Genomic DNA, 22,665 nt, shown 5'->3' with positions numbered 1-22,665 from the left:
TGAGCACATATGCAGCCAGGTTATTGTGCCTTGTTTACTTTTCCACTTCTCTCATTTCACACTGAATTATATTCATTTTTGATCATTTAACACTCTAGCTGTTTCTTGAACTCTGTTTTTATTTACAAATTTATTTAATTGTGTAAATGTGAAATTTATGAATGAAATCTTTGTGATAGATTTATGTACATGTGTCAAGTACAACAAAAGGTTTTCTTCATGTTGTACTTTTTTTCTATTATTTTTCTTTAGAATTCGCTAGAAAGCAGTGCCGAAGCACAGGTTTAGCCATAATTGAGACATTACAACTCTGAAATAAGTATAGGCTGTCTCGCATGCTAAGTGATGCTCCTCCACACACATTTGATGTCAGATGAACTGATCTTTTCTTTGTAACCTTTATGTTAGAGTACTTCCAGTGACATTTACAGTATATGTTAATACCAACCCTTATCATAAAAAACCCAAAACAAATTAAAACAACAAGGCAACGCAGCCAGCTATGTTTATGAGGAGATGTTGTGTGTAGAACGATACTGATTTCCAGTAAGCATCTGTTGGAGCAGATAGATGGCAAGTTCGTTTCCATCTTCTGTGGAAGAAATTACATGGAAGAAATTGATCAATAAAATAAAAATAGATCTCCTCAGTGCTGTAGCTTTTAGAAACGTTTTCCTTTCTACACAGTCTTACTGGCAAAATCTGTCTATCAGCTTGACCATCTCAAAAAGTCTTTTGCAGTTGATAGCAGGGTGAGAGACAGAAAGAGAACTGGGGGTTTTCAGTAATGTGTTGGTGTTGCAATAGAACATTGGTATATTGTATATAATAAACATATAGTAATGATATTCAAATACATAATGCTTGTATAAACACTTTTCCAGGGGTAAATATATAACGTGGTGTCTAACAATAAAAACATCACTGTCCTCCTTATGGTTGATTCATCACTGTCAGTGTGGAGAAGGTAGGTGTTTTGTTGTGCTTGTAGGGAAAGAGGAAGCGGATGTGGTGTTAATTCAACACTAGTTAAATCAGAACTGAATGGAAGCTCTGTAGGATGCTGTAGGTGTCGATGATGATGGTGATGATGGTAGTGGTGATGGAGGTGCAGGTGGGCGGGGCTTCGTCCGAGGGCAGCGCAGCCGCAGCATCTTAAATCCGAGCAGCATCTCCCAGCACTGCGCAGCATCCCGGGGCTGAGCGACACCGACACTCCAAACCTCACCGGCCACCACGCAGCATGAATTCACATTCGTAGAAACCATGAACGATCGAGGTCGTGAGAATTAATTCAACGACTCGTCGTCTACGGTTCTCTCGTCTGGTATACTCTAATCTTTTTTTCCTCCTTCGCCCCCCGGACCGCACACGACGCGCCCCAAAGTCCTCAAAATGGCCGAGATCACCGACATACGAGCTGCGTACGGTGAGTAAACTCCAGCTTGGGTTTTCTATACAAAAGATTTTTATGAGCCAATAAATGTACAGTTCAGATAACGCAAGATTTGTTTTAATTAATTTTTATTCGGTAGGCCTGTGTGTTAGAGAAGCGTCCTGGCATCTCTGTCTGTAGACTGATAAAGCTCTTTATTCACATATGTCCATGTTTTAATACTAATATAAGGCATTTTAATTATTGTGAATGAGTTTATTTATTTGTTCATTTTAACCCCAAAAGAAGACTTTCCCCTGTCTTGGCTTTTTACGACAGTTTGCTTTGCATGTACGGCATTCGGCAGACGCCCTTATGCAGCTCCTGTTACAGTACATTTAGTACATTTATTTCTTGTATACATCTGAGCACTTGGGGTTAAGGGCCTGGATCAAAAAAAGGGATTTGAACTCACAACCTTCCAGTCAGTAGTCTGTCTTATCCCCTGATCTTAAACTGGGATTAATTTAATATAATGTTTTAAATCAACCCTCTCTCTCACCTTTTTCATAGATAGATAGATAGATAGATAGATAGATAGATAGATAGATAGATAGATAGATAGAGAGACAGACAGACAGACAGACAGACATTCCTAGAGGTGTTAATAAGAACCTTTGCATGATGCAAAGATAATCGCAGACAGACAGACAGACAGACAGACAGACAGACAGACAGACATTCCTAGAGGTGTTAATAAGAACCTTTGCATGATGCAAAGATAATCGCATAAGATAAATGTAATAATAGGGCCAGTTTCTTAAACAGTCTGGTGTAGTTACTCCAAACCACTCACTACACATGCTAAAACTCAACTCATAACATGATGTCTCAGAAATTATTTTCCTGTTTAACTTACTTTGTGTTTAGTAAACTATTTCTATTCTCAGTGCTTTACAGGTCTGTGAATTGATGTGAGTAACATGCACTCTCTAACAATAGATACTGATCATCCATGTGGCATGATGTCACACTGCACTGGTCTTGCTGTGTGTGTATCAGGCTGGTCAGTGTAACCAGATGCAACTTAAGATGGAGATATTGTTGCCCAAAAAGGTTTATTAAGTAATTAAGCAACATGCCCAGATGTGAACAGATAGATGTGAGGTGAGTAGATGGAGTTTGTGAGTCAGGATCCAGTATTTTAAGTATAGAAATATTGAACGTGTTTAGCAAAGACTTTTTTTTTTTAACAGAGGATTAGAATCAATTAATTGAGCTTTTGTCTCTGGAACAGGTTTAATTCCTGAAAGCTTTTAGTGGGTATGACTATCTAAAACAATTTTGTGCCAGGTTTACTTACTTTTGTCAGTAAATGCCAGCAGACACAAACATGCTTATTTTACCAGCCTTTTATAGCTGATAGAATTATACCCAATAAGTGACTCATTTTGGTCATGTTGTGACGATTCAGATGATGTAGCTCTGTGTAGGCTCTTTTGAAGGACTATGTGACGTGTAATGTGGGCTACTGTATGCAGTGCCAGCTGGAGCTGGCAGTGGGAGTAACATAATATGTCTTCCTGAGTCATGCTACTGAGGAGGAGGAAAAAAAAACAGTGTCTGATCACACAGTATGGGTCAGAGCTTGATGGATGGCATGTGCCTAATACAGAGTATCTCCATTATGCTGTAAGACTGTTCAGTTATTTGAGGACTGTGTTACTGCACATCGTAAATCCTAAAGCCAGCATCCTAAAAGAAATCCTGAATGTATTTCTGGAATAAACACCCACACAGAATAATTATAGGTGCATGCATCTAATCAAGTCTACAAAATACAAATAGATATCTGACTTCATGACAACCAGCTAACATAACATGAACAGTAAGAACTAATATAGCCAGAGGGGCAGTGTTTAAATACACTGCTGTGCCCTGTCACATTTCTGAAAAATATCTAACAAACTGTCTATATTTGGAAAGTGGGCAGGACAATACAATCACTGATGACTGGATGAAGTAGAAATCTACATGATCCTCTATATCCTTTAATCAGTAGAGTCATCTGTTAAAAAGATGTGAGAATAAGCATGAGCACATCATGTCTCCAGTTGCAGGCTTTACACAGCGGTCCAGATACGACCAGCTGCTCCGCCTTTTGCTGCATCATCCTACTGCTAGCTTGCTTCCTGACTGTTTTATCTGCTCATAGCCAATGCTGCCTTCAGAGCCAGCAGTAACACACCTCAGCTAGTGACTGCCTCAATGAGATGAATTTATTTACTTTGAACTATGAAAATGTACATATGTTTAAAATTTAAGGCAGAAATGTGCACCATATGAGTTTACTTGATAATGAGTAGGAAGGTAGGTGGACGGACGGACAGGCAGACAGACAGACAGACAGATAGACAGATAGATAGATAGATAGATAGATAGATAGATAGATAGATAGATAGATAGATAGATAGATAGATAGATAGATAGATAGATAGAGAACATCTGTAAAGCAAATGTAGGCCTTTTATGTTTCAAACATGATTGGGTATGAAGCTCTAGGCCACTTTCATCTGTGTTACTGTGCTTTGTGATTTATAGAAAATACATACAGTTCAAATACACCAAGGGATATAATATAATTATATATTATAATGGGATATATCTTGTTATATACTCAGTTCTGATATGATTACAATTAAAAACACTTGGTACTGTTAAATAAATGTTGTCCTTTGCATGGTTAACAGTACTCTGTCCGATGAGTAATGTTGATTCCACATGAGCAATGCTGAGAATTAAAGCTGCTGGCTTTGTTCTAGTCTTTGTTCTATATGATTTTTGGAAAACACTTTTGTGAGTGTGTCCTTTGTATTAAGTTTTTTTCCCTCTTTTTTCTCAAAATCTTTGTGAAAATTACTAACAATCATACAGAGCTGTAGAGTTCAAACCAGGCCAGGCTATGCACAGGATGTGAGAGTTGGCTCACACCACAGCTTGTGTCAAATTGTGACTGCAACATTTTGTGTGTGTGTGTGTGTGTGTGTGTGTGTGTGTGTGTGTGTGTGTGTGTGTGTGTGTGTGTGTGTTTGTGTGAGTGCACTGTTCCCTGGGGTCGTTTCCAGGCGACTGGAGCAGCTGTCTTTGACACTGTTCCAAAATCTGACATCATCGTGTTGGAATCCCTGCAGTGCCCAATGGCAGGGAGCAGCCCGGGCTTTGTCTGTAGATGCATTAGTTGTGATAGCAAAGTGGTTCTTAGACCTTTTCTTTAGAGAGCTATAGAGTAGTGAGAACACATGGGACTACACTTCTACACCAAAGGGAGGTATCACACGAGACAAGATGACTTAAAATTACTCAAGTAATCTTTTTAATAATACAGTGCTGTTGGCTACAATTCTTTATTTGCTACAGGACATTGTAGTGTTAGGATGTGCAGTAGGGCATAAAATGTTGCATTTAGTCTGTCATAATTAATAACCCCTACCCATGATGTAGTTAAAAGATATCTCTGTTAAAAGGTATCTCTGAATATAGAAATGCATGCCTTCGCTGCTTGTGCACTTCTCAGAATTGCTAATGTTACTACCCTATTGTGTCATAAATATGCAGTCACATTTCATGACATTATCAACAGCATGTACTTCCTCAGGTGCCATTTTAAAGCACAAACAGGTACACACCTACCCATTCTCTGCAGCGCCTGTCTCGTCTAGTCTCAGAGGTCTCATTAGGACACACACACGCACACACACACACACACACACACACATGCACACACCCAGAGTAGCTCTCTGGCAGCTCTGAAACAAAGCACTGCAGCTCCTCAAGCTCAAAGGCCATCAGCGCAGAGAGAAGCCTATTGCCTCTGGGGATTGTCTGTATTTTACGCTTATCAAACACCACCCGATAATTCATTCCCATCCCCATTTTATTTCCTTGTTTTGTTTCCTTCATTTTTTGTCTTGAAAAGACCAAACATTAAAAGCTCTATGCTTGCTATATTGATTTTTTTCTGTATTGCCTTGTTAAAAATGCTTGCATGAGGTCCAAGTAATAAAAAATAAAGGAAAAATAATTAGATGGGCCTTTAAAGCACTTCTAGAGGTTGACAAATTCTGTCGTGTTGTACTGAAGTCAGATATCAGAACAAATTCTCTTTTCATGTACATATACATATTGCCAAGCCAGTTTTTACAATTAGAGTCAGTATTCTGTTATAAAAAGCATTGTTTGACAGAGGGATTCTGGTAATTTTAATAGCATAGTAATATTGTGAAAAAGCATCACACACACACATGCCCTGTGAACAGCAAGGCCAGAATTACATGACAGCAAGCCATCAGTAATACAAGAGTCAATTGCTGGTGTGTTTTGGATGTAATTTGTTTTTCTATTTATTATTATTTCTGTCTGCTGGTGCCCTTTGCCACAGAATTGCAGTGTGTGGATTCCTGCTGTGTTTCTTTTAGGCTCAATAGCATTCTGCCCTCCTGCATCCCACATTAATAGCTAACAGACTGACTTTGTATACTACACATAGCCAAGCTAAATTATTGTATTTTAGTTCTGTGAGACTGTTGGAACAAGTCAGCTGATGCCACATTGGCAAAGCCTTGGCACAAAACACCGGACACCGGAGAGAGACATAAACAAGACTGTGGGCCTCCTCCCCTCCCTCGTCCTCTCCTGTCACTACACCACCTCTCACGTCTCCATAACACTTCAGTCCAATCCTCCTCCGCCATCTTCCTACCTAACCTGTCACAGCTTCCTGCTCAAATTTTGAATAGCATTATTTGTTCTTTTCATGCTTGGATATTGCATAACGTTCAAACACACCAGAATACTTTCTGACGCAGATGCATCTTTTTATTTTTCATGACTTCACTCAGTTCATGTCTAGATTTTTTTTTCTGCGTGTGTTTTGGTTGCTATGTCTCCCTGAATCATCTCATCCTCCCACACTCCCTCTGTTTCTCTGTGTCTGTGTGATTTATTTCTGGCTCACTTTGCTCATGTCCGTGGCGGCAGAGCCTCTCAGCTGCCATTAAAACACTTCTTTAAGGAACTAAACTCTGGAAATTATTAAACAAACAGATTGTACTGCTACAAACCTGAGACTTTTTAGACTTTTTATAGCTCAAATGAATCAATAATATGTATTAGAATACTAAATACTATATATATATATATATATATATATATATATATATATATATATATATATATATATATATATATATATATATATATATATATATATATTTACTGTATATATATACTGTATATATGAATGCTAAAATGCCTCACTTATTATTTAGGATGTAAATGCTCATATAAAATGAACACACATATAGCCCTTACTTTGTTTAATGTAGTGTTTCATCTCTTAGTCGTCATGTTCATATGTAAGAATGTAGCCCTTAAAAACCCTATTTACATATTTTTTCAGATATGTCCCCAGTACTTGCGGGCTTCATCGGCGCTGGCGTACTGGTGGTTGCAGTGGTGGCCTTAATCTTTGTGTGGACATGCTGCCAAAAACGCTACAACCGGATGAGCCAAAAGCTCCACAGTGTCCATTCAGAGTGCGGTGACCCATTGACAGACCCACCTTACAAGTTCATCCACATGCTGAAGGGCATGAGCATCTACCCCGAGGCACTTACTAGCAGCAAGCGAATTGTGCGACTTGTACGTCGAGTTGGCGGAAATAACAGTGATGTTGAGCGAGAAGGCAAGGGCTGTCCTGTTGTGCTGGTGGACGTGGGTGCAGAGAAAAGTCCAATGGTGACACCTCAGTTTGAGGTAGGTGCTTTAGATGAGAGCGCTCAGCCAATTCCGCGACTGGAGAAGGAGCTTCCTGTTCGAGCGGACTACTGCTGCCTGGAGAACAGCTCAAGCAGTGGCAGCTCAAGCACCACGGCCTCCAACAGTGCCACACCTTTCACTGATGAGGCCGATCGCGGGACCCTCAGCCTCAACCTCGACTACAATTTCCCCAAGAAGGCTCTGGTGGTTACTGTACTGGAGGCACGAGGGTTACGTGCTGTAGATGGCCAAGCTGGCAGTGCGGACCCTTACATCAAGATGACCATCTTGCCTGAGAAGAAGCACAGAGTAAAGACCCGCGTCCTGCGCAAGACACTCGAGCCCGCCTTTGACGAGACCTTCACGTTTTATGGTGTGCCGTACAGCTCGCTGTCGGAGCTCACTCTGCACTTCCTCGTGTTGAGCTTCGACCGCTTTGCTCGCGATGATGTGATCGGCGAGGCGCTGGTGCCACTTACTGGTGTGGACCTCAGCACAGGCAAAGTGCAAATCACACAACCAATCAGCAAGAGGAGCATGCAGGTGAGACCAGTATCCTCCATTCACCTCATACACAGCTAAAAATAGAATTAAATTAAATTTGCCTTTTTTTAAATGTCTAACATTTATGAGGATCAGGTCATCTCTGGATTTGTAGTCACACGTAAAAACATCCAACAGCAGCTTGTAAGAATGTACAGCAGATGCCTGTAGGAAAGGTGTAGGCTGAAGGTTTTCAGACTATTCAGCACATTTACAAAGGAGGATATTTTTAGGTTTTGATAATGAAATGTACAGATATATTTTTAGCAAATGCTGTAAATACTATTACAGATCCATGCCCAGTACCTAACAGTAAATAGGGAAGATTAAATATAAATAAATAAATGAATAATTGGTTTGAAGGAATCAATGAACTGAATAATGTTGTATGGGTTTTTGCAGTGTGTGAGCCGTGGTGAGCTGCTGGTGTCTCTTTCGTATCAGCCTGTCTCCCATAGACTCAGTGTGGTAGTGCTGAAAGCTAGACACCTTCCTAAACTGGACATTACTGGCCTAGCTGGAAGTGAGTACACACACACACACACACACACACACACACACACACACACACACACACATAGATTTAATGTCATATTTTTTCATATTGCAATTCTATGTATTTTATATATTTTATTTATATTTTATAATGTTGATGTATATGGATGCTTCAGTGAGCATGGCTTCTATGTATATCTATGTTTTATATTTATATTTGATTTTAAATGAATAATAATAGAAATATTAAAAGATGTAAAAGACTGCTATTAAGTTAATTACGGATGTCCTGAATAAACTTACTTGTTCATTCAGACCCGTATGTGAAAGTGAACGTGTTCTACAACCGCAAGCGCATCGCCAAGAAGAAGACTCACGTGAAGAAGTGCACGCAGAATCCTGTTTTTAACGAGTCCTTCATCTACGATGTCCCTGCTGATCTGCTGCCCGACATCTCTATCGAGTTTCTGGTTATGGACTTTGACCGCACCACTAAGAACCAGGCCGTGGGGCGTCTGGTGCTGGGAACACACAGTCCCTGCCCCTCTGGTGCCACCCACTGGCAAGAGGTCTGCCAAAACCCACGCCGACAAATCTCCAAATGGCACGGCCTTGCTGAGTATTGAGGTTCCTCCAGTCTGCTCTGCACACACGTGAAAACAAAAAACATACACATATATACAGTACACACAATAATGATAGACACAAACACGAGGGACACCTCAAGGCCCTAAGAGAGACATCTCGCCATATCATGTCTTTACAAAAAAATAAGACAAAAGGAAGACAATGATTTAGAGCACTTCATATGGACTTAAAAAACACAATGAACTTCTGCAACAGCTACGTAGTAATAGTTATCAAATAGTCTTTTCTAAAGAGTGCTGTTTTAGCCATCAGCCGACACATACTCTCCTACACAAATGTGCATACATACACACACACACACACACACACACACACACACACACACACACACACACACACTAACAGACCAATAGTAACTTAAGAGACCAAAATATTGCTATGTAAACACTTTTGAGACTGTTACAAGTACACACTTCTGAACTTAGCATTGATTGTATGTATGTTTAAATTCAAGTGTAACGTCTGCGTCCACAGAACTCACTACATTGCAGTAGTTCACTGTACCGCATGTCTGATTAAAACGAGATTTACTGTAGAAATTCAAGCAACCAAGTGAACTGCAGTCAGTTCTGAGTAGTCACAAGATGTATCATGACATTTCAATTCACTTAACAAAAAAAATCATGCTGCCCTTTTTCTTAGCATGTGAGTGATGATGGTGATTAGGATGAAGCTGAGCCCTTGTGAAGATGTGCTGAATTTTAGGAAAATTAATTTTTCCTTACAGTCCATGCACCATACTGTTAATGGACACTTCACTGTCACAACATCTCTAAAGTCACACATGCTCCATGTAGCCACTTTTATAATTTTCTGTCTTTCGATACTATCTCTTAATGTCTCTGTAAATACTGTACAAAATGTAAAAGGGCACTGGAGTGTATTTCATAGGTATTGTATTATATGCACTGAATGCCAGTGGCATGATCTTTTTTTTTATATGGTGTGGCATTATTCCTAAAAAGCCTGGAGTCTGTAACAGGTTTGTTAGATCTAAATGTACACTGAAAAGACAACGGTCTGCTTTCCTACAGTGAGTTGTTCAAGGTACTGAACATTTAGTCTATTTCTGATCCACACACAGCTGTCAAAGCATACACCATACAGCATACAGTCCCTCCATTACTCTCCATCAAAGCTCATAATTATATTCAAAGTCCTCTTTAGATAGCTCCTGCACTGGCTACATTGACTGATCTTTATGTGGTCATATAATGAATGTGAAAGCAACTAGTTATATACTGACTGGAAACTTTTGATTGTTAATGATTTGTGGCATCTCATTACACAAATTGAACACGTCCTCTGCTGTGGTCTCAGCGACAATTTTAAATGCAAGAGTAATGGAAAAAAGTGCTGTTTAATATTACATAAAAAATGTTAAGGTAGTCAGGGTTAGTTGGAGGGACTTTTGTGCTGACATAATAAAACAGATAATAAGAATAACTTGACTTACATTGCGAACAAACTTTCGGTGACTTTTAATATAACACATGACCATGTATGTTGGTGTTCTTAAACACACTGAATAAACACACTGAAATTAAATGTGGTACAAAATGAAATTTGCCTCATGTCTTAAATCCTAACCTTCATGAACTACTGTATTTCAAAAACGGGATAACAAATCCAGAATGGAGGAAGTATAATGCACTGTCTGTGTATTGACAATCTCAGTTTGCAGGCAATGCATTTACAGTTTATTGGCATTGTAGCACATCATTCAGACATTTAGAAAACTGTTTTATCTGCATAAAGGTCTTTGTCCCTGTTCTCATTTTCATTCCTCTGAAAATAAATAATATTACAAAATACACTATATAGTCAAAGGTTTGTGGACACATTACCATAAGATTTTAGCATTCCATTCCCCACATAGTTGCTGTAATAACTAACTCTTCTGTTAAGATGTAAAGTTATATTTTTGAGTGTGCCTATGGAATTTTGTGCATATTTTGCCATATTGATAACATGAATTTTGCCATATTAATGTTAGTAAAGTCAGGTACTGATGTAGGGTGAGGAGTCCTAATTTGCAGTCAGCGTTTCAATTTTTTCCCAAAGGTGTTCAGGTGGGATAAGGTCATAGCTATATATCAGGTCACTCAAGATCTTCCACTCTAATCTCTGTAAACTATATCATAGAGCTGGCTATATCATAGAGCTGGCTTTCCACATGGGCATTGGAATGCTAGAACAGGTTTGGGTCTCCTAGTTCAAGTGGAGGAAAATAAAGGATATACTACTGTATCCAAATGCCTCCTACACAGTTGTGTGCCTCCAACATAGGGGTAACAGTTTGGAGAAGAATAACTTTCATAGATATAAATGCAGCAAGCAAATTGAGAGTCAAAGCAATGCTACATTTGTACATGTGATTTTAGATGATAAGTCACTTTTTCAAGTTGTAACTTGAATTAGTAACTCATTAGTATCAGGTTTAGTCATGTGCTAGGGTGCTATATATACATTGCTGGGATCCTCTTTGTGGCATCACGGAGCTGCTGGAGGTTAGACACATGGCACTTCTCCACCTTCTGCTTGAGGATGCCCCACAGGTGGCCACTCCACCACCTTCACCATCAGCTTCCTCAGCAAGGCAGTTGTCATCTTAGCGGTGTGTTTGTAATTATAATTTCAATTATATGTTTGTCTGTAAATTTCCATTCGGCCCAGTTTATAAAGGGAGGGCATTATGTTCTGCTTCAATATGTCACAGTACATATTTAGAATTCATGTTTCCCTTAATGAACCCCAGATCCCCACCATGCTGGACTGTAGGCAAGACCCAATTTTCTTGGTACTCCTCACCAGGGCATCGCCATGCATGCTGGACATCATCTAAACCAAACAAGCCACAGGACATGGTTCCAGTAATTCATGCTCTCTGACAGGGCGTCTTTAGCAAACCGTTTGCTGGCTTTCTTGTGAGCCAGTTTTAGAAGAGGCTTCCTTCTGGGATGATGACTATGCAAACTGACTTGTTGCAGTGTGTGTGGTATGGTCTGAGCACTAAAAAACAGACCTTCCACTTTTGCAACTTATAAATCAAGGCTGGCAGCAGTCATGCATCTGTTTTTTTAGAAGCAGCTTCTGCACCTGAAGCACAGCACGAGGACTCAACTTTTTTGAGTCACTGGCCACTGTACTGTAACTCAGAGTGTTTCAGAGTGTTACTGAACTTCTTATAGCCCTGGCCATCTTTGTGGAGAGCAACAATTCCAATTCTCAAATTCTCAGAGGGTCTTTGCCGTGCCATCCAGTGGTCAGTATGAGAGAATTGTACTCAAAGCACAAAATTTCAACTTCTCTGATAAAGATACTCACATATGTACTGTACTGTCAAGTACATACAACCAGTATGTATATATATATATATATATATATATATATATATATATATATATATATATATATATATATATATATATAAGCCATATAATTGTAATTTTGGCTTCCATTATCCAGTTTATTGTAATGTACACTTAAGGTGAATTACACAACATAGGTTTGCAAACAGGTTTGCTGCCCAGTGTCATTTGCTTTATCAAATTTATATCCTTTTACTGGACATATAATATCATACTAAGATACAGTCCTCACTTGTCCTCACATAAATCTAATACTACACGGTATACAGTATAGGCATAGAGTTAATGGTATTTGATCCTTTTCAACCAGAAGAGGGAGCAAATGCTCTTTGCTTAGCTGCTCTCAGTAGAAAATAACGTTCGGTTATTTCTTTCATGGTCCTTAAAACCACACTGGGTTAGAGTTTAGAGCTTTTCTGAATCGTTTACAGATGTCAGTGAACAGTGTCTCTGCACTTAACGATTGGGTCATGTGACTTCAAACAATGTGGGTTTAAAATAAATAAAAAGTTGGGACACTGTACAAATTGTGAATAAAAACAGAATGCAATGATGTGGAAGTTCCAAGTTTCAATATTTTATTTAGAATATAACATAGATGACACATCAAATGTTCAAACTGAGAAAATGTATCATTTTAAGTGAAAAATAAGTTGATTTTAAATTTTATGGCATTTCATCAACACATCTCCAAAAAGCTGGGACAAGGCCATGTTTACCACTGTGTGGCATCCCTTCTTCTTTTTATAACAGTCTGCAAATGTCTGGCGACTGAGGAGACAAGTTGTTTAAGTTTAGGAATAGGAATGTTGTCCCATTCTTGTCTAATACAGGCTTCTAGTTGCTTAACTGTCTTAGGTCTTCTTTATCGCATCTTCCTATTTATGATGTGCCAAATGTTTTCTATGGGTGAAAGATCTGGACTGCAGGCTGGCCATTTCAGTACCCGGATCCTTCTTCTACGCAGCCATGATGTTGTAATTGATGCAGTATGTGGTCTGGCATTGTCATGTTGGAAAATGCAAGGTCCTTCCTGAAAGAGACGACGTCTGGATGGGAGCATATGTTATTGTAGAAATTGGATATACCTTTCAGCATTAATGGTGCATTTCCAGATGTGTAAGCTGCCCATGCCACACGTACTCATGCAACCCCATACCATCAGAGATGCAGGCTTCTGAACTGAGCGCTGATAACAACTTGTTCTTGTCCTGATCCTCTTTAATCGGAATGACATGGCGTCCCAGTTTTCCAAAAACAACTTCAAATTTTGATTCGTCTGACCACAGAACAGTTTTCCACTTTGCAACAGTCCATTTTAAATGAGCCTTGGCCCAGAGAAAGCGCCTGCGCTTCTGGATCATGTTTATATGACTTAATTTTTGACCTATGGAGTTTTAGCCGGCAACGGTTTTCTGGAATTATTCCTGTGCCCATGTTGTGATTTCCATTACAGTAGCAATCCTGTATGTGATGCAGTGCCATTTAAGGGCATCCAGTACGGTTTTTCCGGCCTTGACACTTACGCAGAGATTGTTCCAGATTCTCTGAATCTTTGAATGATATTATGCATTGTAGATGATGATAACTTCAAACTCTTTGCAATTTTTCCCTGAGAAACTGATATTGCTCCACTATTTTTAAAGAGCCACTCTGAGAGGCTCTTTTTATGCCCAATCATGTTGCCAATTGACCTAATAAGTTGCAAATTGGTCCTCCAGCTGTTCCTTATATGTACATTTAACTTTTCCGGCCTCTTATTGCTACCTGTCCCAACGTTTTTGGAATGTGTAGCTCCCATGAAATCCAAAATGACCCAATATTTGGCATGACATTTCAAAATGTCTCACTTTCAACATTTGATATGTTATCTATATTCTATTGTGAATAAACTATAAGTTTATAAGATTTGTAAATTATTGCATTCCTTTTTTATTCACAATTTGTTCAGTGTACCAACTTTTTTGGAATCGGTTTTGTAGTTGAAAAAGGGTCAGTGACAGATAAGAACTCTTGCTTGAACTTATTTCTCAAAAGACTTTATTATCACATTTTGCCAATGTTCATACACTATATGTCTAAAAGCATGTTGTTCTTGCCCATACTTTTCCAATTGATTAAGGTGCCTTTGTTTGCAGTAATAGTCTTCTCTGCATCTAAAAAGCACAAACCTGTTCCAGTATGACAATTCCCCTGTCCAGACAAACATTTTGTCAAGGTTGGTGTGGAAAAACTCAATTTACTTGCACAGATATCTGACCTCAACCCTGCTTAACATCTTTGCGATGAAGTGGAATGATTGTGATTGTAATTGTAATTGATTGTGATTGAGTTGTCCCTAACCTAATGCTCTTGTGGTTAGTGGGCAGAATCCCATCTGATAGACTCCGAAATTTAGTGGAAGCCTTCTCACCATTAATATTGATTTATTTTTCCTTTGCTAAAGAAAGCATTTTCAAGGCTGTAGTAGTAAAGGACAAACAACTCACTATTAACACTTTTTGAAATTTGATGTACTCAGGAATTCACATTCTTCTGGCCACATGATGTATACTGTATTAGGAGCATAATAAATCGTTGAACACTAATAATTCACAATAATACTTGATATATAATAAAACACAAAACATTTGATATATTAATTATTACCATATAATGAAATAGAATTGAACAAAAAGGAATAAAACAGTACATAAAGGCAAAGGCAGTAAAAGTTGCACTGATTATGAAAACTAACAGTGTGTATGTGTGGGAAATAAACAGCAAAGAGGTGGCATTTTTTACATTTTGCATGTGCTTTCTAAAATATATATATTATTTTATAAAAATAAATCTCAACCAGCAGAAGAACCATAATACTAGTAATTGGTGTTTTTTTGGTAGTTTTTTGTTTTGTTTTGAACAAAAAACTATAAATATTTATTGAATGAAATTAAATATACAACATGCTCTGAAAATAAACAAATCTTTAAACTGAATGAACAAAATAGTGTTCCCTCCTCAAACACGGGCTATTTATTTAGCACACACAAATTAGAGCTTGTTTGGATCAACCACTATGTAGTCAAATGAAAGAAGAGATGATGAAGAGACGATGATTAAGAGAGGCTGCTGACAGCAGGCCCTTTTCTCTGCAGCAGTTTCATACTAGACAAACATTGTGTACCACCCTGTAATGCAATTTTTATAACCTCCGCATTTGAGTTTGGGAATAAAAATAGAACGTGCTACGTGCCCTCCACCATTCTCAAGCTGTCCAAAGTGCTCCCAGGCATCCGTTTGTCTTCCTATCTTGTAGACAGCATTAAGAGCTCATGCTGGCCAAGCACGACTCCCTGTAATTATGTGTTCTTGTCCAGGCCTCCTGAGACTCTCTCAGGAAGAGCAAAATAATGCAATGTAAGTCCATAGACATTGCAAATTGGATAGACTCGGTGATTACATCTTTCCCTGTTAGGACAAGCCTGGCACCATTCTCTGTGTGAGTTCTATTATTAAACATGTCAAATTAAACCAAAGGGGCAAATAAGACAAAAATCTTCCATCGGTTGAGCTACAACTTCAGGAGCAACTGAGCTAATTGTTAGAGATGAGCCATATTGTTTGACAAGACTAGTTTTCCAATTGCATGCCCAAACAGCGGGGTGTAAAGAGAGACTAAAATTGTGGCCTAAAACAGACCATTATGCAACATCATAATAAAGACTCAAAAGAATTCAGAAATGTATGCTATTTATGTTACCAACAGTGACAGTCTTTTAAATAAGAAGGCAAGAACTTGTCCAGCCTAACTGCAGGTTAATGTTTTTGTATAAAGCATAAATGTAAGTTTATTTGACTTTAAACTACATAGAAAAAAACTTATCATTTGAAACATGATCTCTTCTTCCACTGGTGACAGAGAACTTATAATATTTAGAGTCTGAATCCTGCTCAGAAAAAAAAGCTTCACAGCTCATTATGGGAAGGAAAACATTGCACTTTCAAATCACATTTCCAAGCTGTGAAACTGTAGAAATTACCTTAGAAATTCCAGTCTGCTTCCACTAATGTCAAAATTGTTTTATGACCTCTCAAACCATTGGCAACATCAGGAATCAGGGATGCAGCAAGAAGCCAGTGTTTCCCTCAGATTTAAATCTATGGTTAGATTGTATTTGTGGTTGGTGCATAGGTCGTTTCGCTGCATTCACACCCTGCTTAAATGAAACACATTTGATATAGATGAATGTCTTTTGTGCCCTAGATAATGCTCAAGGTGAAAGATGTGGGTAATTTTGTCCTAAGTGTACCTAAAAGCACAACCTGGCACACGTACACACACGTTCCCACCCTCACACACATACACAGAATCCAGACTGTGCCATGTGTTTTGAAGATTGTTTGGGCTTAAAAGGGCTGTGATTGAACTGGAAACCCATGGGACATGGTGCTACGTGCAGTTCCAAGCTTTCTGCCCTCACTCTCTCAGACACATAGACCACAAAGAACACAGAGATATAGAGATAGCACATGGAAAAGTAAACATTTGGTTGTCTTCAAGAGAAAGACACCCTGACTTACACTGTAAGTGAAATGCAGGGAGGTGTGTGATATAGGATCAGAAAGGTGGGTATTAGGTTATAAGGTTCATTCATAAAATTCTAGTAAAATGTATAATGGAAAACTAATATATACTGTACAACAACAACATTTGAAGTGTCATGTCTTTCTGTGATTATAAGGTTATAGACTGTGACAAAAAACATCTTTGTGACAAAAAACATCATCTTTGTTTATTGTACCACAAGTGAGGCTGTTAGTAACTACACAATAGAATGCTTGATTACGCTTTTCAGCGAAAGCCTCTATTTCTGATTATCAGATTCAAATGAGCAGTAGGTAGAAACATGTTGATATAACAGAGGACCACTGCCACTTGATTAATGAACAGCAGTTTATTTTATCATGAGAGTCATAGTAATCTTTCTTGTCAGCTGTTGTTTAGTATTACTAGCTGTAGTAATCAATCATGTAGTAATCAATCCTGAATTGTTTGATGATAAGCTTGCATTATCTGAAGCTGTGGATAATGTTGATAAAGAACATCATCAGTATATCATTACACACTTCCCTCAAACACATTTGCTAGGATAAAAAAAAAAATCGTATTCTTCATAGTTTTGTATAACCCTACATAAGCGTCTGACCTAGTTGAAGAATGAAGATGAATTGTAGGATTGAAAGATTTGTATGGATGCTTTCACTTAATGTAACCACTTAAAGACAAAAGACCTTATTCTTCTCAGCAGAAAGAGTCTGCTCTTTTCTTTCTTGTAAGTTGGACAGATAATGCTGAGGCAATTTATAAGGAAGGACAGAGTTGACTCTTGTTGCTGAGGAGACGAAGGTCTTTTGGAGTGCTGGAAGAGCTACTGAAGACCTTTTTTTGACTCTGTGGTGGCCTCAGTCATCTTCTATGGTGTGGTCTGCTGGCGCAGCAGCATCTCTACTGCAGACAGGAAGAGTCTGGACAAGCGGATCAGGAAGGCCAACTCAGTCCTGGGGTTTCCTCTGGACACTGTACAGGATGTGGGAGAAAGGAGGATGGTAGCTAAACTATAATCATTACTGCAGAACGACTCTTATCCCTGTATAAAATTCTTTTATCCCTGCTGCTATTAGACTTTACAATCAGAGCTGCTCCCAGTGAACCAGTTAACAAAATATACACTGTTAATGTGTTTTTAACTGTGCAATTATAATAATAACAGAGATATTATACACTAAATGTACAATAACAATAATTTAAAACCATGCAATATTACCTATGTGCAATATGTTTGAAAGTGTAACTACTTATTGGTGGTCTATTTTTCCTTTGTATTTATACAAAGGAAATTCTTTAATATATATATATTTTTTTTATGTCTCTTCTTTTTTTATGTTTGTCCATTTTCTTTGCTGCTGTAACAGACATTTTACCACTGTGAGAAGAATAAAGGTATATCTTATCTTCTTATCTTAAAGTTCTAGAATCTTATATCCAGTGCATACTACATTTTACCTAATGATGTTAGCAATAAGTGGGTCCGATCTTGTGTGCAAAGCTATGGAAGCTTAGGAAGATCACAACCAAGTTTGTATGACCACATTAGTGAGATGATGTTGCAAGAGCTTGTTCATTTTTAGCTTGTCAATAAAATGGACAATATTTATCTACATCTGACTTCTCAAGATAATATAGAATGTGATCTGTTGTATCTGCCTTCCCATGATTCTTTTCTCTCTTTATTTAAAACATCAGCCGTCTTTGTCCATTCCTCACATCCAATTCCACAGAAATTCTTGTACCTGCTCTATTTACCTCACCCATTGATTATTGTAACTCTCTTCTCTTTTGTTTACCTCACAAACTCCTTTATAAACATAAGACGGTAATTGCAGGAAGATTACTGCTCTTGTTGTTTTTTTCCCCCACTGTTGAATTCACTGATTAGCAAATACAGCAGACAACTTTCTTGGCAGGTACATAAACCAAATAGCAGAAAGTTTTCATGCATTCATCAACTTTATTTTGTCAAAATAATTATGACAGAGCTCCCTATGAGGTAGAGAACTGGCTAAGCAAAAGAGAAAACTGTAGCTCTCTTTTTTCTGAATTTGGCCAACCTACTTTCCAGTTTAAAACTAATGAGAATTAGAAAGGGGACATGATGTGCATTAAGCAATGAGGGCTGTTACTTTGCAGACTCACGTTGTTGGCTCCAGTTTGAACTGGGCTTCCTCCAAGGCCACGTGATGACTCGGGTGGTTGTGGGATTTTGTACTGAACTGAACTTTTATCAGGCTTTAATTCACAATGTGTTCAAAGTATATGTATGAGTGATTCAATCTCACACATATTACAGGTTACAATTATCATATTCAGCTGTTTGGTAAAAAATAATTAGTGCAAACGATAAAAGTATTTAGTATTCTGTTCAAATAAAATAACATTAAGAACTGTCACAACTCAATTTTATGTTCATGGAAGTCTCTGTTGGCTTTTGTATATAGATTTCGGTCATAGAAAATGCCTCAAACTTTTAATCTGGGATTTAAGAAAATAAGTACACAGGCATTCACATTCATTGTTTCCCTGCAAAAACCCAATGATGCTTTTTGACAGTAAATGTCAGGACTCATTATAGCATGTTCATAACAACGTGTCTGAGTGAGATCCAGGCTCTGAGAAAAGCCTCATTCATCGAAGTGTTTATCTGGTTATGGGCCATGTGAAGAAAGCAGCATATGGTACAGTATGACTATGAGCAGAGAGAATATTTGGAGCAGCACATCCATTAATGTAGCAGGTTATTTTAGATGTACGATATTGAAACACATCGGCGTTCACAGTGCAGCCGAATAGAAAAGCACTCATCTAATTTATTGTTGAAGGTGCTGCCTCAGTTCTGCACACAGAGCACGTAGTTTATCTCTTTGCATTACCACCTCAGAGAACCAATGACTGTGGTGACTCACTGATGGTGGAACAGATTCTTATCCAACTCATCAACATTAGACTAATGTTTGCCATTATGTCTCTGCAGCTAGTCTGCAGAGCAGTAAATATAGACTATATATAATGATAAAAAGTAGTAGCTGAATGTAATAATAAAAGAATATTCATTTGTGTTTCTCCAGAATAATAACAATAGCACCAAACAGGTTTTACCAAATAGTAAAAACAGTAAATTTAAGTTATATGGCAATTGTTCTGGTAGATGTTAAAAAAAATAATTGGCAAAAAAAGGAACATGTAGATATATTTTTGAAAAGTTGTGGGGGAATATTTGCATATTTATAAACCATTTAATAGTTTTTATTCATGCTGGTGAATTGAACAGACATGAACAGATGACCATATTCCTAAATGTAATGATCAAATATATACAGTATGTACCCTCATAATCACAAGATTTGTACTTTCTTTTAATTTACTATTTTCACTATTTGTCAAATAAAAGAATACACTTCTGATCAGCAAACTAAAAAATCTAAGCTATTTGGAATTCTACAGGAGAAAAGCTGGAGTTTTCCAAGAATCCTGGAGAAATCTTCTAGAAGATTCTATCAGAAAATTGAGCATTCCACTTGAGGTTTTTCAGTTAGTTAATACCTCTATGAGACTGGAGCCGTAATTAATACAAGAATGTAATGTAGCAGATACAGATATAAAATCTCACAAAAATAAAGGATGACAGTGAGTGTGAAGGTGTGGGTAGTGGGTATGTGCCCTTAACTGAGCCACAGAAGGAATCAGCTTCAGGAATCAACTCACTTCTATGCTGATCCGTGTGCACACTGAACACATGTTCAGTTATTTATCTAATCCTGCAGACCCTCCACTCACACGATATTTTTTGTTTTTTGCACCATTCTGTGTAAGCTCTGGAATCTGCTTTGTTTAAATCCCTAATGATCAGCCCTTTTATTCTTCATCTTATGTTGAATGTGAATATTAACAGAAGCTTGCGACGTGTATCAGCATTATATTTTGTGATGTACATGATTGTATAACTGCATAATTAAACAAGCACACAATATTAAATGTTCTATTAAAGCAAAACAATGGATGTATATAGGTTTCATCCTTAGTTTATTGCAGTAATTAATCAGTTATTATAATTTATTCCTTGTCATAATCCCAAAACAGATTAAAATTGTATTATTGTTGGAATAAAAATGTAAATAAACTTAAATGATTACTGTCTCTGCAGCCGCAATTGAAATTAAACAAAGAGAATTGATTTTTTTAGCATTTTTATTTTGCAGAATCTATAAAACTGATCACATAGAACATTCCATGTATAATCAAGATTAGTACTGTAGTTAATGCACACGGGTTCTTCAGCATTGGTACATATGAAACCAACAATTAAAAGTTTTTTCAGTAGGCTATATACACAAGCTGTATGAACACAATTTTTATCAGAAGGTCACAATTCATTTAACCCTCTAATGTATTCGCATGCCTCTCAGATTCTCCTGAATCTCATCAAGCAACTCTGAGCCCCCTTTACTTGGCTTGTATCACTCCATGATCAGAAAGTCACTGGCTGTACACTATCCAGAAGCGAACACCTGCTCAGATACACGAAGAAACCATCTTCCCATCTCAGCAAACTTTTTTTTGATCTTCATTTCAGCTTTCAACTTACAAAACGACAACCTGGCTCTTGCACTTATTCCTCTTTAATAGGATCCATGGTTATCCATATCACTCTTGCCCACTCTGGCTATTAATTATGCTGTCTGGGCATGGGGACTTGACATATCAGTCATCGATCAACTTTCATAAAAAATAAAAAATAAAAATAGGCCCTACTCTCGTTTCTTGCTGAATACAGCAGACACAGTCCTCATAATGCCCATAATACCAGCCGTTCCTTTCTTGACACCCTTGGTTCCCTTTATGAGCTCATGCAGTCCATGAAAGACAGGCAGAACACCATGATATGCCTCGGCAGCTGAAACCTCGAAGAAGCCACAACCTGCTGATTGCGCAAGTAGTCTCCCTTCCTCGCTTGAGACAGCTCGACGATGCTGCAGGTCCCGCTTGTTGCCGACCACCACCTTGGGCACTGGGGAACTGGTAGAAGAGGACAGCTTCTGTATAAGTGCGACCTGCTGCTGCACCACTTCGAAGCTGGCACGGTCACAGATGCTGTAGACAAGCACGATGCCATCTGCCCAGCGGAGCTGCTCCTCACTCACTGACTCGGAGCTTTCACAGCTCTAAAGAAAAAATCATTCATAAAGAGGTCAGATAAATCACTCTGGTTTTGCAGGAGGCTACGAACACGATAATGTTATAGATGGCAATGCCTCACCTGTGGATACAGGGAGTCCCAGATGTTGAAAGAGATCTCCCGTCCATCAATTTTGTCAATGTGACTGTATATTGACTCTGGATAATCAGAAATATAAAAATTTTATTTAATGCAAGTTAACAAAAATATATGTAAAATTAAAACACATGTAAAGATGTCTACATAAATATTTTAGGATTGTCCAACTTACCAATATCACCATATTCACCAATAAATCTTTTGGTAAGAAACCGCACAGTAAGAGCTGCAGGATCAAAAAAAGAAAAAAGAAAAAAAAGGTTAATATCATAAACACGAACTGACATAGCTACCTACAGGACTCAAGACATACTTTTATATTAGTATCCATCGCTACATACCCGATTTCCCGACATTTTCGGCACCAAGAAGCAGGATGTTTGTTTCCACTTTATTTTGGTTTCCATCCATTGCTTTGCTGTACTGGGGTAAGTTCGTTTTGACTTGAACAACCATGCTGGTAGTGAAGAGCACTAGGATCAGAAAGGTTTCATGGACGGAATGGAATGAGTTCTGAGCACAGCACACCGCCTTTAAATACTAC

At 38.1% G+C, this 22,665-nt stretch overlaps 2 protein-coding genes across 2 annotated transcripts; one reads left to right on the top strand and one right to left on the bottom strand.

Moving 5' to 3' along the window:
• The first annotated feature begins 1,140 nt into the window (after positions 1 to 1,140).
• syt11b (synaptotagmin XIb) lies at positions 1,141 to 10,443 on the top strand. Its single transcript, XM_046847130.1, has 4 exons — positions 1,141 to 1,429; positions 6,834 to 7,735; positions 8,138 to 8,258; positions 8,546 to 10,443. The coding sequence occupies exons 1-4, from the start codon at positions 1,396 to 1,398 to the stop codon at positions 8,854 to 8,856; spliced, it is 1,368 nt and encodes a 455-aa protein (XP_046703086.1). The 5' UTR covers positions 1,141 to 1,395; the 3' UTR covers positions 8,857 to 10,443.
• A 10,573-nt stretch (positions 10,444 to 21,016) lies between these two features.
• On the bottom strand, positions 21,017 to 22,641 carry zgc:171704 (Ras-related and estrogen-regulated growth inhibitor-like protein). The gene is made up of 4 exons (XM_046847068.1): positions 22,463 to 22,641; positions 22,294 to 22,347; positions 22,104 to 22,180; positions 21,017 to 22,008 (listed from the first exon to the last, which is right to left on the bottom strand). Exons 1-4 carry the CDS (start codon positions 22,575 to 22,577, stop codon positions 21,595 to 21,597), a joined length of 660 nt encoding a protein of 219 aa, XP_046703024.1. The 5' UTR covers positions 22,578 to 22,641; the 3' UTR covers positions 21,017 to 21,594.
• Positions 22,642 to 22,665: the final 24 nt, after the last annotated feature.

The sequence above is a fragment of the Silurus meridionalis genome, chromosome 4 (assembly GCF_014805685.1).
Source record: "Silurus meridionalis isolate SWU-2019-XX chromosome 4, ASM1480568v1, whole genome shotgun sequence".
NCBI lineage: Eukaryota > Metazoa > Chordata > Actinopteri > Siluriformes > Siluridae > Silurus > Silurus meridionalis.
The sequence above is the reverse complement of the archived record's forward strand: the minus strand, read 5'-3'. Positions and strand labels throughout refer to the sequence as shown.